General features: G+C 48.8%; 1 protein-coding gene across 1 annotated transcript in view; it reads left to right on the forward strand.

The window, feature by feature from the left end:
- Positions 1–247: 247 nt before the first annotated feature.
- The window catches only part of LOC147641453 (protein THYLAKOID ASSEMBLY 8-like, chloroplastic), a 41,327-nt gene continuing 22,879 nt past the window's right edge, over positions 248–18,695 (forward strand). The window contains exon 1 of the mRNA XM_086821692.1: positions 248–639. Coding sequence (XP_086677818.1) covers positions 274–639 — 366 coding nt within the window. The 5' untranslated portion in view covers positions 248–273. The remainder of the gene's footprint in view (positions 640–18,695) is intronic.

Consider the following 18,695-nt stretch of genomic DNA (forward strand, 5'->3'; position numbering starts at 1 on the left):
GTATGCTAGTTTATTGAAGTTTTTTTTTTTTTTTTTTTTGTAATGCGAGATTTTTTATTTGTACCAAGGAGTGTCCTTACGGATGAGAGCTGGAAGTACTACTAGATCACGAGACCTTACCCCAAACAACACACAAGCTTCACCAATTGCTCTAGCGCACTGCTGGTGAGTTTATTGAAGTTGCATTTGTAAACTAATCAATTCTTTTTGGTGTTATTTTTCATGGTTGCCCGTGTAAGTGTCCTAGGAGTTATCTTTCATCAGGAGGCCACCATGTCTTTGCATGCTTCCATCACATCTCCAGCGAAACTGGACACTGGTGGCCTATCGATCATACCCCCGAGACTGCTGGGATGGGATGAGAAGAAGGTTTGCACGCGGTGGAGGCGCCCTCCCTTGCAGGTGGTGGTGGGCAGCTCGCGGAACCCCGGGCGACCGAGGGCTCCTATCTGGAGGGGCAGAATCCTCTCCAACGAGGCCCTGCGGGTGGTGCAGGAGCTCAAGAGGGCCAGAACCAACGGCGGCGACGACCGCGTCTCCGCAGTCCTTAAATCCAAGGTGGCCCGCTTGCTCAAGCCCGACATGGTAGCCGTCTTGGGCGAACTGCAACGCCAAGACGAATGCGAGCTCGCCCTCAAGGTACACATCCCACTAATTAAAATGCATGCATTTCAAGGATTGCATGGTGTGTGCTTCCCATACTACAACGGCATACACTTCGAGGAATACATGGCACATGAGTAGAGCGAGCTGATCCTTTTGATCGCGGGAATTGGGCATGATTTTACTGAAACATATGGTTTCCAAACTATTTGACCGCCCTTGCAGCATAAATGGTTTCTACTACAAATATTTTTAAGTGGCAAGATGATATCTTATCCATAAACTGGCTCCAATGACATGAACAGGATGCCATAGCATGTCCGACATCATGAATTGATGGTTCAAAGTCTTGTAATTCAATCCCAAAAATGTATTGGCCAGCAGAAGTCTCAATGGCGTTGTAGTGCAGAGTATTTCAAATTATTTAAGATGAGTCAAGAAGGCAAAAGAGACATACAAAATACTTCTACTGGATAACACCTTACCTTGAAAGTAGAGCTCTCAAGATGCTTGTTGGAACAAAGTGAAATTTACTTGCGAATGCTTAGCTGAGTGGGAGGTCTAAAATGCTGGAATTTGGGCTCGAGGGACCCTTTTTTTAAGGTTAGGCCATGCTAGCTAATTTACTGAAGTAGGCTGACATGGTGATAAGTCTACTTCAAGTAGCTCTTGGCTTCATGAAAGACCTGTTAGGGTTAGGGTTACACACACACACACACACAAGAACACAAAGAATCAGCCAGCAAGCAGGAGATGGTGATTGATGCTCACACAAAACGGATTGCATTGGAATGTGTGGAGCTTGGGACTCAACTCCATAGTATCAAAATACAATAAAAGTGATGGTGACCTTTCACACCAAATATTCAAGGGGAAAACTCAAAGGGAGAAAAGTTCCCTTGGTTAGCCCATGTTCACATGTGGCACTACTAATAGCATATATGCCAATAAATCTCCCTTGTAGTAGCAAAGTGAACCTGGACAAGGTCGGCAACAGATCACTCTCTGTAGGAGAGTAAGCCTAAAGCTTTGCGGAAAGCTTCAAACTTCTTTTTAGGCAACGCCTTCGTGAACAGATCTGCAACATTGTCCTGTGTAGAGTAGTAAGATAATGAGATCTCCCCTGCATGAATCCTCTCCTTGACATAATGATAATGAATCTTTGTGTGTTTAGTACGCACGTGAAACATTGGGTTTCGTGCCACGGCTATAGCACTCTGGCTGTCAGTGAGTATGGTGGTGGGTGTCTATTGACACTCACGAAGATAGTCATTAATCTCCTCATCCATACACAATCTATTGTCTATAAAGGCTGCCCCGTACTCAGCCTCACGAGTAGATGTGGCAACAGTGGGCTTCTTTTTACTCAACCATGATATGCATGAATGCTCCAAAAAGAAACAATTCCCATTGGTGGATTGCTGTGTATCATAGTTACTAGCCCAGTCGGAATCACTGTAAGCATGTAATTGCAAGCTACCCCCTGTGGGATATACCAATGCAAGATCTAGGGAGCCCTGAAGATAGCAGAAGATCCGCTTCACTGCTTGCCAATGCTTTGTACTTGGGTTGTGCATAAATTTGCTACACTGGGAAACCCCAAATTGAATATCCGAGCGTGTGTTCCATAAGTATATGTGGCAACCCACTGGTTGGTTGTAAACACTCATATCAAAAGGTTCTCCAACATCATACATGCTCAATTTCAACCCTGGCTCCATTGGAGTAGAGATGGGCTTACAATCTTGAAACCCAAATTTGTGCAATAGATTTTCAATGTATTGTGATTGGTGTACATAAATCCCAACCATAGTTACCAGGGGACGGGGACGGGGACGGGGACGGGGACGGCTAAAGGTAGGGAACGGGGACGGGGGGTGGGAACGGCACTCAAAATTGTTAATTTTAGAGGAGTAAAGAATCAAGATTAATCAATCAATAACAACAAGCTTTCTAACTCCAAAAGTTATGAATCATGATACACATTACATTTAAAATTAAATTACGCTACGAGGTGCAAGAATCAAGAGTCAAGACTTGCAAAGTCGGAAAAGAAAGACTTTAAAGTTGATAACATTAAATAGATATACTCAAAAGATGTTGGGGCCTAGGCCATACAAAATATAAGTCACTCGCTCTCATACTCTGCGCTCCCAATAAGAGAGGTGCTAGCCTCATGATTATGAGTGCGTGAAGTGTGGATGGGGGTTGTGTCATCCGATGAAGGCTCATGATGAGAACCATCTGTCCCACCCTCCTGTGCAATAGTTGTAGCTGCCTCCTCTTGTTCCATCTCCCACTGTGTAAAAGTATCGGCATTGCATCTTGCACTCTTGCCAAGCATGCGCAAGTTTGCGCTAATGAAGACAAGATCATTAGCTCTTTCCACCCCAAGCCGATTTCTTTTCTTTGATGAAATGTGACTGTAGGAGGACCATAATTGCTCTAGGCAAGAAGAGCTAACGGACTAGCTCAAGATCCGGATCGCCAACTGTTGTAGCTCTGGTCCATCTGATCCGAAGTCCTCCCACCATAATGCTGCACCAACCTTGAATCTGTCCTGCTGCGCATCTGCACATCCATATGAGCCTTGAAATGCCCTGTAATTAGAGAGCTGGTCTCTAATTTTGCGCCTGATTTCTGCATCCGGCGTGAGGCGATCCAAGATGAGTCTCCAACCGTTGCTCACCTCTTTATCACCCTCCTGCCCTTTTCCGTGAAATTTTGGGTCCACCATTAAAGCAGCTGCATGTAAAGGAGAGGAATATGAGCTCCATCTCGCCACACAAAGCGAGTGGATCTCCTCATATCTATCTACGTCTGGCTCAAGCTTCTCAAGACTCTCTATCATCTGGTCCATGGCTTCATATACTTTGCCGATGCATGGCTGCATAGCATCAACAATCCTGAGCAAGTGGACAATGGGATGCACCATGGCGTCAGTGCGCTTGAGGTCCTCCCAAAAATCAGCATCGTCGACCTTTTTCTTGCATGAAATCCCTACCTGTGTACGTGCAAAAGATGAGGAGCAAAACTCATCACTGATGAATAGTTGCCGCACGGCACCCTGACAATCCTTCAAGCGATGCAACATAAGAAAGTTGTATGCAAAGCGAGTGTCCGAGTACTTGAGAAGGACCTTTGTGGACCTCTTCCCAAACTCGGATCGAAGGTATGTGTGATTGTTGATGAAGGTCACAATTGCACATGCATCATCAATCACCGATTCAATCCATGACAATTTTCCAATATCTTTCAAAAGATTATTGAGACAAGTGTTGGGATCCACTCCACGCACCCTTTGGCTTGCATTCAAAGCTTGATGGGCGGCAAGCTTTGCAAGAAGCTCCTTTCTTATCTCCGGTGTGACCCGCTCACAAAATTTCACCTCATGACCGGTTTCATGCAGCAAATGGGCCCTCACCCTATTGGCCCCACCCACACGCTTATATGGGCAAAGCTTGCATGTCCATGGACGTGCACCCCCCGCATGAGTAGGAGGCTCGAAGTTGACCTCATCCCACCATGACCACCCATCCGTTCTACTCCTACCGCCCGCACGAGAAGAGGATGCCATGAATAGTTAGTAACTTAGTAGTAGTCTAGTAGAAGAGGGTGGAGAGAGCTTAGAGGGTAGAGTAGGAGAAGAGATAGAGGGAAGATTGAAGTAGTCTAGTAGAAGAGGGTGGAGAGAGCTTAGAGGGTAGAGTAGGAGAAGAGGTAGAGGGAAGATTGAAGTAGTCTAGTAGGAGAGGGTGGAGAGGAAGCTGGAGGAGTAGGAGAGGGTGGAGAGGAAGGTGGTGGAGTAGGAGAGGGAGATAGTGGAGAGGAAAGCTTGAGTAGGAGAGGGAGATGGTGGAGAGCCTAGAGGTACATCATGGAAGGCTTGAGCAATGAGTAGAAGAGGAGTAGCATAAGCCCATTATATTTTTAGAAGTCATCTCCTGTCTAGATTTATACACCAGGGCCTTTGTTGTGGGTGTGCCCGCCCTTATGAGGTGTTTTTCCATTTTTTCCCCACTCTCCGTATTTTTCCCCTATTTTTTCCCATTTTTCTGAGGCTTGGGAGGGCTGCCAGATGATGCCGGGAGCACCCCAGTGCTGGCCGACTGGATCTTCATCAGTCGTGGGCTTCAGGGCTGCTGGCCGACTGCCTTTTACCAGTCGTGGGCATCAGATAGCTGGCCGACTGCATTTATGCAGTCGTGGACCTCTTTCTTCAGTCGTGGACACTTTTAGTGCTGGCCGACTGCCCTTCCAGGGAGGTATATATAGGTCCTCAACCCCCATGCCTTATTTGTATCATATCTCGGGATCTTCTTGTGTATATAGAGCAGAGTTACACACCTACATCTGTCTCTCTCTTGTGCTGTTTTTCTGCCTGCGTTTTTGCTTTTGCTCTTGTGTTCCCAGATTTGGTCATCATCTCCGCTGCATATTCTGACATGGTATCAGAGCCTAGGCTCTAGATAGGTCTTGGGATTTGTGTGAGCAAGAGGGGGACTGTTTTTGTGGCTGATTGGTGGACTGTTTTGGGCTGATCGGGAAGAGGAGAAGCAAGAGGAAGGCGGGCTGATTTGCTGGACAGCCACTTGCAAGTTTTAGTTCTTCTTTGTTCCCACCCACCCACCCTTTTCAGAGTACATCCCCGCTATGGTAGATCTGTTTGAGATGGCCGAGAGACATGTGAAGATCGTGACACTCCCCACGTTCCCGGTGGACCGTCAATTGGACGGGAGCAACTACGGCATATGGAAGGTGATGATGGAATCCGTTCTGGAGTCTTACGACCTCGCCGATTTCGTCGTTGTTGGTGTTCCACGGCCGGAAGTAGAGGAAGGGGAGTTACCGTCAACCCGAAAGGACCGGGAGGCTCAGACACAGATGTGGGATCGTGTCAATGCCAGGGTCCGTTCGTTTATTTTCCTCAACTGCACACCACAGGTAATCAACCATGTAAAGCACATGATGCTGGCCAGAGGTATATGGCAGCATTTGGCCTCACTTTACAACAGGGTATCGCCCGTAAAGAGGATTTCCTTGGAAGTACAGATGCGGGTTATGAGCCCTGCAAAGTCGTCGACGATGCGGGAGCATATTAACAAGCTGCAGGCTCTTCAGCAGGAAGTTCTTCAGGCTGGGAAGGAGATATCGTCAGAGGACATGGCCATCACGTTGCTGTCACATTTGCCCTCTTTGTACTCAGCATTCTACTCGTCGTTGATTACCAGTGGCAGGCTCAGTACCATCACGTGGGAGGAGCTTGTGCCCATGGTCTTGGACCAGGAGGAACGATTCACGAACCCTCCTCAGGGTGGAGGTTCGGAGGCCTTTACTGGCCAACGGTCGACAGGCCGAAACTCGGGCAAAGGGAAGGCTTCATCGGAGAAGACTTCTGAGAAGAAGTCCGACGTTGACCGCGAGAAACTGAAGGCAGAGAGGACCTGTAATGATTGTGGCGAGAAAGGCCACTACTGGAGGCAGTGTCCCAAGCGGAAGACCGAGAAGGGTGAAGACTCCTCAACAATCATGAAGACTCCGGCTTTTGTGCACCTGGAGGTGATGGACACCGATGCTTCATTTTCTTCAGGCAGGGAGGAGATTGGAGGACTCTCCGCAACGGATACTCGGGAGTGGATTCTCGATAGTGGTGCTTCCAGGCACATGACTCCTTCCCGTTCCGGTTTACAGGATCTCTGCAGGCTTTCTGGTCATATTCTTACTGGGGATACGTCCACTATCCCAGTTCACAGTGAGGGCAGGATGGAGATAGTTCCCGATGGCAGAGAGGGGAAGCATTCCTCCCAGGTGTTGTATGTTCCGGCACTTGGTTTTCATCTGTTGTCAGTGCATCAGGTTTGCAAGACTGGCGTACGGGTGGAGTTTGATGAGCATTTTGTTGCTCTCCGGGACAAAGCAACATGCCAAGTGGTTTGGGAAGGTGGAGTGGAGAATGGAGTTTACAGGCTTTCATCACTCTCTCCCCCAGGTCCTCAGGGTTGTGATGAGTGGCAGTGTGGTAATGGCTACTCAAGTGTGGATACGCTGCAGGTGCGGGCTTTCCGAGACCAGTTGGTGGATAGCTTGCCAGTAGAAGGCAGCAGTTGGCAGGAACTTTCCAGTACTGATGTTGGTAGTTCTTGTGTTCGTGAGTCAGAGGAAGCTGAGCAGGTCACTTATGCTCTGATGTCTCGACATAGAACTTCCAGTAGTTGACGATGTTCTTTCCACGGGGACCTTTCGGAAAGCCAGGCAGGTGACAGGTGCTTACTTGCAGAAGGAGGTGGTTTCTCCAGGCTTTGTGGTTTCGGATTCAGAGGGGGTGGTTGACAGGTTTCATCAGGTTTCCAGGACTTGCTTGTGCACCGTAACAGGTGTTGATCCTTGTGAGCAGTGTGATGTCTCTGTGACTCAGAAGCTCTATGGTTCATCGATCTGGTTGATGGACACCGGATTGGACGGGAGCTTCCTGATGAGGCAGTTGAGCTCTTGGTTGCAGATGTCTCTTTGTGAGGCAGGATTGCGTTTCTTGTGGTTTCTGCGGCATGCGAAGGATCATGGACTCTTGTACACAGGAGGGGGATTGTTGGATGGAGTCCGACTCCGCGGTTGGAGTGACTCGGTTTGGGGACGAGATCCGGACACGAGGGGATCTACTTCAGGCCCAGGAGCAGTTTTCCGGAGCAGGAGGAGGTTGCATTGCAGGTTTGGGCTTCCACTGGAGGAACCCATGGTCATCCCGAGGCACGTTGTTCGTGAACAGATCGTTGCTGATGACATCTTGCTGGAGTTCTGTTCGACGGAAGACAGTACGGTGGACCTCTTCACGAAGTCGCTCTCTCAGGACTTGCTCAGGCGGCACCCTAGCTCCCAGTGGTTGGTCACACAGCCAGGAGCTGAGAGGGGGTGTTAGAAGTCATCTCCTGTCTAGATTTATACACCAGGGCCTTTGTTGTGGGTGTGCCTGCCCTTATGAGGTGTTTTCCCATTTTTTCCCCACTCTCCGTATTTTTCCCCTATTTTTTCCCATTTTTCTGAGGCTTGGGAGGGCTGCCAGATGATGCCGGGAGCACCCCAGTGCTGGCCGACTGGATCTTCATCAGTCGTGGGCTTCAGGGCTGCTGGCCGACTGCCTTTTACCAGTCGTGGGCATCAGATAGCTGGCCGACTGCATTTATGCAGTCGTGGACCTCTTTCTTCAGTCGTGGACACTTTTAGTGCTGGCCGACTGCCCTTCCAGGGAGGTATATATAGGTCTTCAGCCCCCATGCCTTATTTGTATCATATCTTGGGATCTTCTTGTGTATTTAGAGCAGAGTTACACACCTACATCTGTCTCTCTCTTGTGCTGTTTTTCTGCCTGCGTTTTTGCTTTTGCTCTTGTGTTCCCAGATTTGGTCATCATCTCCGCTGCATATTCTGACATATATAGCATATGGCAGCTCTCTCTCTCTCTCTCTCTCTCTCTCTCTCTCTCTCTCTCTCAAACTCTCAAACGGCCAGCCGCCAACGGCTAGTAGCCGTTGCCCGGAAAAAAAACGGCTAGATTTTTGTAGCCGTTGCGCCGTTGCAGGCGTCCCCCGTCCCCGGCTGACAACGTCCCGCCGTCCCCTCCGACGGGGACGTCCGTCCCCTTGCCACGTCCCCTCCGTCCCGTCCCCTGGGCCGTCCCGCTTCCGTCCCGCACGTGCAGTTAATCGGGACGGTGTTCCCACGTCCCACGTGGGCATCCCGCCGTCCCCCTGTCACTATGATCCCAACATCTGTTTGCACAAATTGTATGTCCAAATAATAATGCAGCAATCCCAAATCTGTCAACTTAAATGAGAAATATTCTCCATATCATCCCAATTAGCAACATGTCATCCACATAAAGAATGAGCATAATCAAAGTGCCATGATCCTCTTTCACATAGAGAGTGCTCTTTGTTGGACTATTGCAAAAACATTTGGTCAAATAAGTAAGTATCTTCTCATACCAAGCTTGGGGAGCTTGTTTGAGACCATAAAGTGCTTTTCGAAGCTTGCATACTTTGTTTTCATGACCATGCATCACAAAACCAATGGGCTGATTTACATAAACTTCTTCTTACAAATCCCCATTGAGAAAAGTTGATTTTATGTCCAACTGATGCACTTTCCATCCATGATGGGCAGCCAATGCAACAACACATCTAACTGTGGCTATACGAGAAGTAGGTGCGAAAGTCTCATTGTCATGTGCACAGTGTGTATCTACCGTGTGCTACACGCACGCAATACTAGTTTCGAGGCTTGGGGAAGCTTGGAGCTAGGCAGGCTGATTGACGAGCTGAGTTAGGGATAAACTAACAGGCGGGCACCCAAGTATGGACGGGCGGGCGCCCAAGTGTGGACGCCCGATGATCGGCCAAGAGCCTATAAAAGGGTGGCCAAGGTTAGTTATTGAGATATAGAGAGTCTCGTGAGTTTGTGAGAGCTCTATGGTCTTGGAGCCTGGATCTAGTGCAGATGTGCACCTGCTTTACGCAGCCGAGGCCGGCAGCAATCTCGAGGCCCGCGAGGGCAGCTTTGTGGCGGTATGGGACGTCGCGAGGAGGAGATTGGTCGGTACGTCAACCTAGTTAGCTCAGCTCGTGGCTCGGTGGGGACAGCCAAGACTGGGCCTGTGGGCTTGCCCACGGCTGTCATGGTTGGGAGGTGAGTCAGGCCTGCTCCCCCTTGTTTGTTTGTTTGTTCGTTTGTTCGTTTGTTTGTAGGATTCGAGACTAGTACCAAGAACGATCACGAGGAGATCCGTGGGGATTTGACAGTGGTATCAGAGCATACCTCGTGAACAAGCAAGTCGGTAGGTAGAGAAGATGAGGTCGAAGAAAGGTACGTAGCCAGGCAGCCAAGCCTACGCAGGCGCCTCGGCCAGGCGGGCAGGTGCCTAGGCCAGGCCGGCGCTCAGGCCAGGCAAGGCAGGCGCCCAGGCCCACGCAGCCAAGTGGCCAGGCCTACGCGAGGCTGGTGCAAGCGCAGGTTGGCGCAAAAGCGCCGGCAGAAGCAGGTGATGGCAGCAGCACGCCGGCGGGTTAATCCAGGAGGGGAAAAAAAACACGAAAAGCACTCGTCGATTGGGCCTGCTTTCGTTTTTTTTTTTTCAGTTTATTTTTTAAAAAAAAGTTTTTAAACCCCTCCTCCAAGGTTTCAAGGTGTTTTATTTTTTTTTAAAGAAAATAGCATCTATATATCCATGTGTATATATATGTATATATGTATATATATGTATATATGTATATATATATATATATATATATATAACACAAAAGCAAAAGCCAAAGATAGCTTTTGGGGGCTTTTAGTTTTTGTGGAAACCTTTATAAACCCCCTTAAGTGGGCTTCTTGCCACACATCTCTCAAGTTTTCAAGCTCTCAAGCTCTCAAGTTCACTCGCACTTTTATTGTGCAAAGATCGAATTTTCTCTCCACGTGCCCTCTTCACGATGTCGACCCAAGAATCGGAGTTGGAGCCCCTTGTGGAACGCGAAGGCTTGCCGGCTACGGAAGGTACCGATGCCGATCTTTTTGACGATTTTGTGTCAAAATCAGATTTCCAAGAGTTCAAAGTAGCTCTCGAAGCTTCTTCGACGGAACGTCAGACACAAATCGCAGCCCAGATGCAAGCGTTGCAGAACTTCATCGCTCTATTGACCACTACCCTCTTTACTCTATCGGGTATGGATACCTTGGCTTCTGCTTTAGGCCCCAACATTGCTCCGGAACCGTTCGGGGGCGAGCAAAAGCAGCGCACCAAGGAGATCGTGGACACATGGCTACATAAGTGGCAAGTTCACTTTCAGTTTCATCCATATGATGACGGAAAGAAGATACAGTTAGCAGCAGGTTTCTTGTCCGGCAAAGCTTTGCTTTGGTGGAAGGAACTCAACTCTAAGCCAACGACTTGGGCACAATTTGAAGACGTCTTCAAGAAGGAATTCCTCAAGAAAGAGGATGATTATGATGTTGTTGCCCGGTTTTCAGCTTTGACCATGACCTCGCAGCACCTCACTTATGAGGTCTACCTCCAGAAGTTTCGAGACTTGCAGATGAAAGCTACAAAGACGGATCCTACTACTCTGTTGGGGTTTTTCGTAGCTGCTTTACTAGACTCGTACCGATTATAGGTTAAAAATAACAAATGTAAAATATGGATGAGGCCATTCATTCAGCTTGTATCTATGATGATAGAATGGTCTCTTCCAAGTCGAAACCCGTTACCGAGCAGGGGAACAAGCATAAAAGAGAGTTCTCCGCACCTATAGCTAACACGACTGAAGGAAAGTCTTCGGACCAATCTTCGAAGAATTCAAGTTCGACACCAGCGAAGAAGAAACGACTCCTTAGGGCTTTAAAGCTCAAGAAGGAAGGACGTTGTTTTATCTGCAAAGAAAAAGGACACATGCGTATCGAGTGCCCAAAGCAAAAGGGTACCAAGACAAACGCTGGACCCAAGCCAAAGGCGGCTAACCAGTTGTCTTTGACAGGTACGTCAATTATTGTACTTTCTCGCCTAGTACTTGTTCTGATTGTCTGTTCAATTCTAAAGTATTTGGCTTGCATGATCTTCTCTGAGTTTATGGAGAAGTGAATGGCCATAAGATTCACATTCTTCTAGACCCTAGTAGCTCACACAACTTTGTTAACTATAAACTTGTGCAGAAATTGAGTCTTGATACAACACCCAGCGATCATACTTATGAGGTACGCCTACCTGCGGGAAGGCAAGTATGGGATCGAAAGGTGGAGATGCTTCCAATCCAGATTCAGGACTACAAAGATACTCTGGAATGCTATGTAATGCACCTAGAGAATGTAGACTTGTTATTAGGGATTGAGTGGTTTAAGACTCTTCAAGTCCAGATAGATTGGTCTAGTCATATTTTTTCTTTTCAGCATAGGGACACCCAGTATAGTATTTTAGGTGATTGTATTCATCCCTCTCAGGGATCTCTTGTAAATACAATTGATTTTGGAAATATAATGGATTCTTCTTTGTATACCGCTTTCCATTGTGTCTTGATTTCACTTTCTTCATTTCTCATACCTTCCATGGATGTAAATGAATTAAGTGTGTTTGAAAGCAAAGAATTACAGAAGATACTTGATTCGTTTCAAGACGTATTTCCTAAGGAATTGCCATCGGGTTTACCACCTGAACGGGCAGTAGATCATCGTATTGACTTGATCCCTGGTGCTCATCCTGTCAGTATTCCACCTTACAGGATGAGCCAAGCTGAGGAAGATAAGTTGGCTAAACAACTCGAAGATTATTTGAGGATGGGCCAGATCCGTCCAAGTAAATCACCTTGGGGTGCACCTATGTTGCTTAGGAGAAAGAAGGACAACACCTGGAGAATGTGTATAGATTACAAGAGATTGAACAAGCTGACCATTAAGAACCGTTATCCTCTCCCTAGATCAGATGACCTGATTGACCGGTTAGCAGGAGCGAAATATTTCACGAAGATAGATTTACGTACTGGCTATCACCAGATACGTATTCATGAAAGGCATGTCGAAAGAACCGCCTTTCGGACTAGGTATGGCCATTACGAGTTTCTCGTATTACCTTTTGGGTTAACCAATGCTCCAACCACTTTCCAGCAAATGATGAACGATTTTTTTCGTGAACATTTGGGGAAATTTGTGGTGGTGTTCCTGGATGATATTTTGATATATAGTCGTACTCTTGAGGATCATGTTAGACACCTCACGATTGTCTTATCTATTTTAAGACAGAATCGACTATATACTAAGTTAAGTAAATGCGAGTTCTTTATGACCGACATCATTTACTTGGGACACAAGATCACTCGAGATGGATTGAGCATTGATTATGACCGAGTTCAGAAGGTTTTGGACTGGCCTATACCGCGAACAGTGAAACAACTTCGTTCTTTTTTTTTTCCGAGAAAAGATCCTTTCATTAGTTATAAAAAAACGCCCGCTGGGCTACAAAAACTCTCCTGCTCATAAGAAGGCAGAGCAGAGATCCAATCAAGGCAGCTAGGGAGACTCTCCCTAGGTGCAAAAAAGTACAAATATCAGTACAAATAACTGAGAGGCTATATCATACAATAGGAGGGGGGAAAATCCAAACAGGTGGCCTGTAATGCCAGCGGGGGTACCCGCGTGTAGGGTATAGAAGGGGCCGCTGCGCAAGTGGTGTTAAAGGCCTGGCGCCGCAAGATCGCCGCATCCGAGTCGCCCTGGATGCGGTCATACTGTCCTCGCAGGGTGTGGATCAACTCCTGCCAAATCCCCCGAACAGTCTTTGCTGGTGGCTCCAGTCTTCCCTCAAAGGCCCTGAAACACCGGACTCTCCAGGTGAACCAGATGGTGAGGCTGCTGAGGAGCTCCCATCGTAGATTCCTCTCCTGTGTCCAGCCGGCGGATGAGAAATCCAGTGAAGGAACAAGGCGAGGCTGGCCCCTAATGAATCTGATGGCCTGGCTGTCCTGCTCCGTCTTCTATCCCAGAGCAGGCCCTGACGAAGTCGACCAACCTCTGGAGAGAGGGGGGCCAAAATGCGCAGCATCCGCAATCAAATCTGCTGTGCCTGTGGACAGTCCCATAGGCAGTATATTCCACAACTTGTAGCCAGGTGCTGATGGCAGGAGGACGGGGGCCGAGTTTTGAGTTGACCAGATCAGTCCGTCAGGGGTGTCCTCTCGCCCCGTTTCTTTTTCTTTTCTTTGCTGAGGCTATGAGCATGTATCTGACGGCAGAGGAGGTTGGTTTGAGAGGACTCCAGCTCCCAGTCCGGGGGGAGGACCTGCTCGATGCTGAGTTTGCTGATGACACGGGTTTATTTTTGCATGGCCAGGAGGCCAATCTTCAGCGGGCAGAGCAGTCACTTCAGGTTTTTAGTGCAGCTTCAGTAGCATTGATCAATTGGCGCAAGACAGTGGCCTTTTGGATCAGTAGCGCTCCCACTCCGGCATGGAGCCCAGACCCGGGTTTTAGATGGATTCCTCCTAGCACAGCAGTGCGGTATTTGGGATGCCAGATTGGACTAGATTTGTCACCTGAGCAGCAGATTGCCCCGCTTCTTCTGAGCATCTAGAAGAAGCTTTTGTATTGGAGTACAGCTCGGCTATCCTTGGCTGGGAGGGTGGTGGTGGCAAATCAGGTGCTTTTAGCGACCATGTGGTACATCACGTCTTGCTGGATCTTCTCGAGCTCTTGCATCAGCCAGGTACAGAGGCTGATCAGGAACTTTCTTTGGTCTGGGCGGGATGGTCAGCCAGCCCGGGCTAAGGTTGCTTGGGCAATTATTACACTTCCGCTGGCCCAGGGGGGCTTGGGCATTATAGATTCAGTTGATCAGAGTAGAGCCTTATTGGGGAAGCTTATTGTTCGGGGGCTGCTTCCAGGTGCTGAGCCTTGGAAAGAGCTTCTTTTTCAGCGGGTGCAGGCTCGGGCTCCCCCAGCAGGGGGCACTTGGGCACCAGAGATACGATGGATCTTCATAGAGATGAGGAGGACAGATTTGCCTTGAGCATCCTGCGAGCTTGGGAGTTGCTGAGACCGGTACTCTCTCAGAGACCTCCTTCTTGTGATGAGGAGCGGGCCAGACAGCCGCTCATCTGGAGCCTAGCAGTACGCACAGAGCAGGGTCATATGCTGGGTTCTCGGGCTCGTCTAGCCTGGGGACCATTGGCAGCAGGCCCAGCCATAGTTACCAGGGGACGGGGACGGGGACGGGGACGGGGGGTGGGAACGGCACTCAAAATTGTTAATTTTAGAGGAGTAAAGAATCAAGATTAATCAATCAATAACAACAAGCTTTCTAACTCCAAAAGTTATGAATCATGATACACATTACATTTAAAATTTTACGCTACGAGGTGCAAGAGTCAAGAGTCAAGACTTGCAAAGTCGGAAAAGAAAGACTTTAAAGTTGATAACATTAAATAGATATACTCAAAAGATGTTGGGGCCTAGGCCATACAAAATATAAGTCACTCGCTCTCATACTCTGCGCTCCCAATAAGAGAGGTGCTAGCCTCATGATCATGCGTGCGTGAAGTGTGGATGGGGGTTGTGTCATCCGATGAAGGCTCATGATGAGAACCATCTGTCCCACCCTCCTGTGCAATAGTTGTAGCTGCCTCCTCTTGTTCCATCTCCCACTGTGTAAAAGTATTGGCATTGCATCTTGCACTCTTGCCAAGCATGCGCAAGTTTGCGCTAATGAAGACAAGATCATTAGCTCTTTCCACCCCAAGCCGATTTCTTTTCTTTGATGAAATGTGACTGTAGGAGGACCATAATTGCTCTAGGCAAGAAGAGCCAACGGACTAGCTCAAGATCCGGATCGCCAACTGTTGTAGCTCTGGTCCATCTGATCCGAAGTCCTCCCACCATAATGCTGCACCAACCTTGAATCTGTCTTGCTGCGCATCTGCACATCCATATGAGCCTTGAAATGCCCTGTAATTAGAGAGCTGGTCTCTAATTTTGCGCCTGATTTCTGCATCCGGCGTGAGGCGATCCAAGATGAGTCTCCAACCGTTGCTCACCTCTTTATCACCCTTCTGCCCTTTTCCCTGAAATTCTGGGTCCACCATTAAAGTAGCTGCATGTAAAGGAGAGGAATATGAGCTCCATCACGCCACACAAAGCGAGTGGATCTCCTCATATCTATCTACGTCTGGCTCAAGCTTCTCAAGACTCTCTATCATCTGGTCCATGGCTTCATATACTTTGCCGATGCATGGCTGCATAGCATCAACAATCCTAAGCAAGTGGACAATGGGATGCACCATGGCGTTAGTGCGCTTGAGGTCCTCCCAAAAATCAGCATCGTCGACCTTTTTCTTGCATGAAATCCCTACCTGTGTACGTGCAAAAGATAAGGAGCAAAACTCATCACTGATGAATAGTTGCCGCACGGCACCCTGACAATCCTTCAAGCGATGCAACATAAGAAAGTTGTATGCAAAGCGAGTGTCCGAGTACTTGAGAAGGACCTTTGTGGACCTCTTCCCGAACTCGGATGGAAGGTATGTGTGATTTTTGATGAAGGTCACAATTGCACATGCATCATCACTCACCGATTCAATCCATGACAATTTCCCAATATCTTTCAAAAGATTATTGAGACAATGTGCCATGCAAAAAGAGACGGTGATTTGAGGATACATACTCTCAAGAATAGCTCCCGCTGCCCTATTTGTCGCCTCACCATCCGTGACGAAACCGATCACACATTCGGGGCCGATAATCTCGACAGCACTACTCCACTCAGCAGCAAGTACATCCGCACTCTTTCCCATCCCTGAAGCATCATGTGAGGAGACAAAGTACATCTCCCCCCGTGAGTATGCCACAAGGCCATGGATAGACCTTTTCCGCGTGTCACTCCATCCGTCTGCAATCAAAGAGACTCCATTGCGAGCCCATTGTCTCTTTGTGTTTGCCGCCGCTTGCTCAACAAGGCGTTTCTCCTTGTCAAGCATAGTGGTCCGCAAGGTTTCGGAGGATGGAGGTGTGTAGTGAGGACCGTACTCGCCAATCTTCTTCACCATCATTTTGAAGTAGTCGGACCTATTTATCATTTCAAAAAAAGAGAGGGTAAGTAATTAGAATGGCAAAATGGTGACCCGTGAATCGTGACTCGTGAGACATGATGATGAAATCATGTGAGTGAAATATGTACCGTGCCACACGAAAAGCAATGTGGTAATGAAAAAAGAAGCGGGCAACCGCGGCATCAACCTCCTCCTCCTTTTTGGGATCCCAACTCCCCTCAAGAGTACTTTGCCGACGAGAGAGAGAGGGTGGACTAGGTTGCGGCATTGAGAAGGCGGCTTGTGTGAAGCCACGAGCAGTGCCACGAGGAGGACGTGGTAGAGGGGTAGATGAAGATGCACCACCACCCGATGTAGAACCTGATGTTTGGGTTGGAGTGACATAAGTGTTGGGATCCACTCCACGCACCCTTTGGCTTGCATTCAAAGCTTGATGGGCGGCAAGCTTTGCAAGAAGCTCCTTCCTTATCTCCGGTGTGACCCGCTCACAAAATTTCACCTCATGACCGGACTCATGCAACAAATGGGCCCTCACCCTATTGGCCCCACCCACACGCTTATATGGGCAAAGCTTGCATGTCCATGGACGTGCACACCCCGCATGAGTAGGAGGCTCGAAGTTGACCTCATCCCACCATGACCACCCATCCGTTCTACTCCTACCGCCCGCACGAGAAGAGGATGCCATGAATAGTTAGTAACTTAGTAGTAGTCTAGTAGAAGAGGGTGGAGAGAGCTTAGAGGGTAGAGTAGGAGAAGAGGTAGAGGGAAGATTGAAGTAGTCTAGTAGAAGAGGGTGGAGAGGAAGGTGGTGGAGTAGGAGAGGGAGATAGTGGAGAGGAAAGCTTGAGTAGGAGAGGGAGATGGTGGAGAGCCTAGAGGTACATCATGGAAGGCTTGAGCAATGAGTAGAAGAGGAGTAGCATAAGCCCATCATATAGCATATGGCAGCTCTCTCTCTCGCCAGTTCGCTGCCCAGTTCGCCTCTCTGCGCCTTTTTCGCCCACCAGTTCGCGTTAGGCCTGGCCCCCTCACCAGTTCGCTGCCCAGTTCGCCTCTCTGCCCGCCAGTTCCCAGTTCGCCTCGCTGCCCACCAGTTTGCGTTAGGCCTGGCCCCCTCGCCAGTTCGCTGCCCAGTTCGCCTCTCTGCGCCTTTTTCGCCCACCAGTTCGCGTTAGGCCTGGCCCCCTCGCCAGTCCGCTGCCTAGTTCGCCTTGCTCTGCGCTTTTTTCGCCCCCTTTCCCCACCCACCCTTGCTCAGGCTCCCAAGGCAGCAACATAACTCTCTCTCTCTCTCTCTCTCTCTCTCCTCCCTGCCTGTGGGAAGGACTGCAGAGTGATTTGGAGGAATGGCCCCGAGTCTCCAAGAGAAACTCGAGGCCCTCGAGATGGCAATGAAGGCATTAATCAAGGAGAACAAGAAGACATCCGATTCCAACCTCAATGAGGTGGAAAACAAACTACACAAGCACATCATAGCTCTCGAAGCACGGGTCACGAACCTCGAACAAGAGAACACGGCACTCAAGGAGGAGGTGAGTGCATTGAAAGTGGAAATGGTAGCCATCAAGAATGCTGAGAAGGAAGAAGGGGAGATCAATGACAACACTCTCATGGCCATCAAAGAAGAGATCTCCAAGGAGATCACAAAGGACATGGAGGGAAAGCTCGAAGCCAAGCAGTCAGGATGGGTCGAGGTGGTGAAGAAGAACATCCGTAAAGAAGTGAGGGAGGAAACTCAAAGGGAAGAAAACCAAATCATTCACACCACCATTGAGGAGGAGAAGATGAGGCATGCCCGCCGCCTCAACATTCGAGTCACAGGTATAGCCAAGACACCCGACTCCACTCCCGAGAAAGATGGACAGCTTCTATGCATGAAGCTCGGCTACAAGGAAGAGCACTCTCTCCCCTTCACCAAAGCATGGAGAGCCGGGAAAGACTCAACACGCAAGAGAGCCCTCATCCTACAGTTTGCAGGAGAGACGGAGAGGGTCACCTTCATGAGGAAGAGGGTCATACTACGGGGTTTAGATGGAGCTCCTATTTTCTTGGATGATGATCTCACGAGGATGCAGCTTGAGCATAGGAGAACTTGCATGCCACGAGTCTTACACGCGAGGAGAGAAGGCAAGGAGGCCTTCTATCGAGATGGTCGGGTCATCATTGATGGCCGGCCCATGGATTAGCGGTTTGGGGCCTATGGGACACAGACCAGGCCACTGACAGAGATACACATAGCAGTATGGAACTGTAATGGTTCACTATGGGTGCAGCCTGGACGACTGGAGCATGTTATGGTGGGGAGAGACATCATACTTCTGACAGAGACACATCAGAGCCCAGAGAGAGGGCTACCTCGAGTAGAGGGATTCCAGTGGGAGTCAGCATACAGGAGGACCACACGCCAGGGTACCTCGAGAGGGTCGGGGGGAGTAGCAGTCCTATTCAGACGGGAGCTACAGGGGAGACTGAGAGTGGTAGCATAGGATCCAGAGGCCAGATACATGTGGATCAGCTTACAGCTCTCAT

The sequence above is a fragment of the Cibotium barometz genome, chromosome 2 (genome assembly GCF_041138505.1).
Source record: "Cibotium barometz isolate CiBa-2024 chromosome 2, ASM4113850v1, whole genome shotgun sequence".
NCBI classification, from domain to species: domain Eukaryota; kingdom Viridiplantae; phylum Streptophyta; class Polypodiopsida; order Cyatheales; family Cibotiaceae; genus Cibotium; species Cibotium barometz.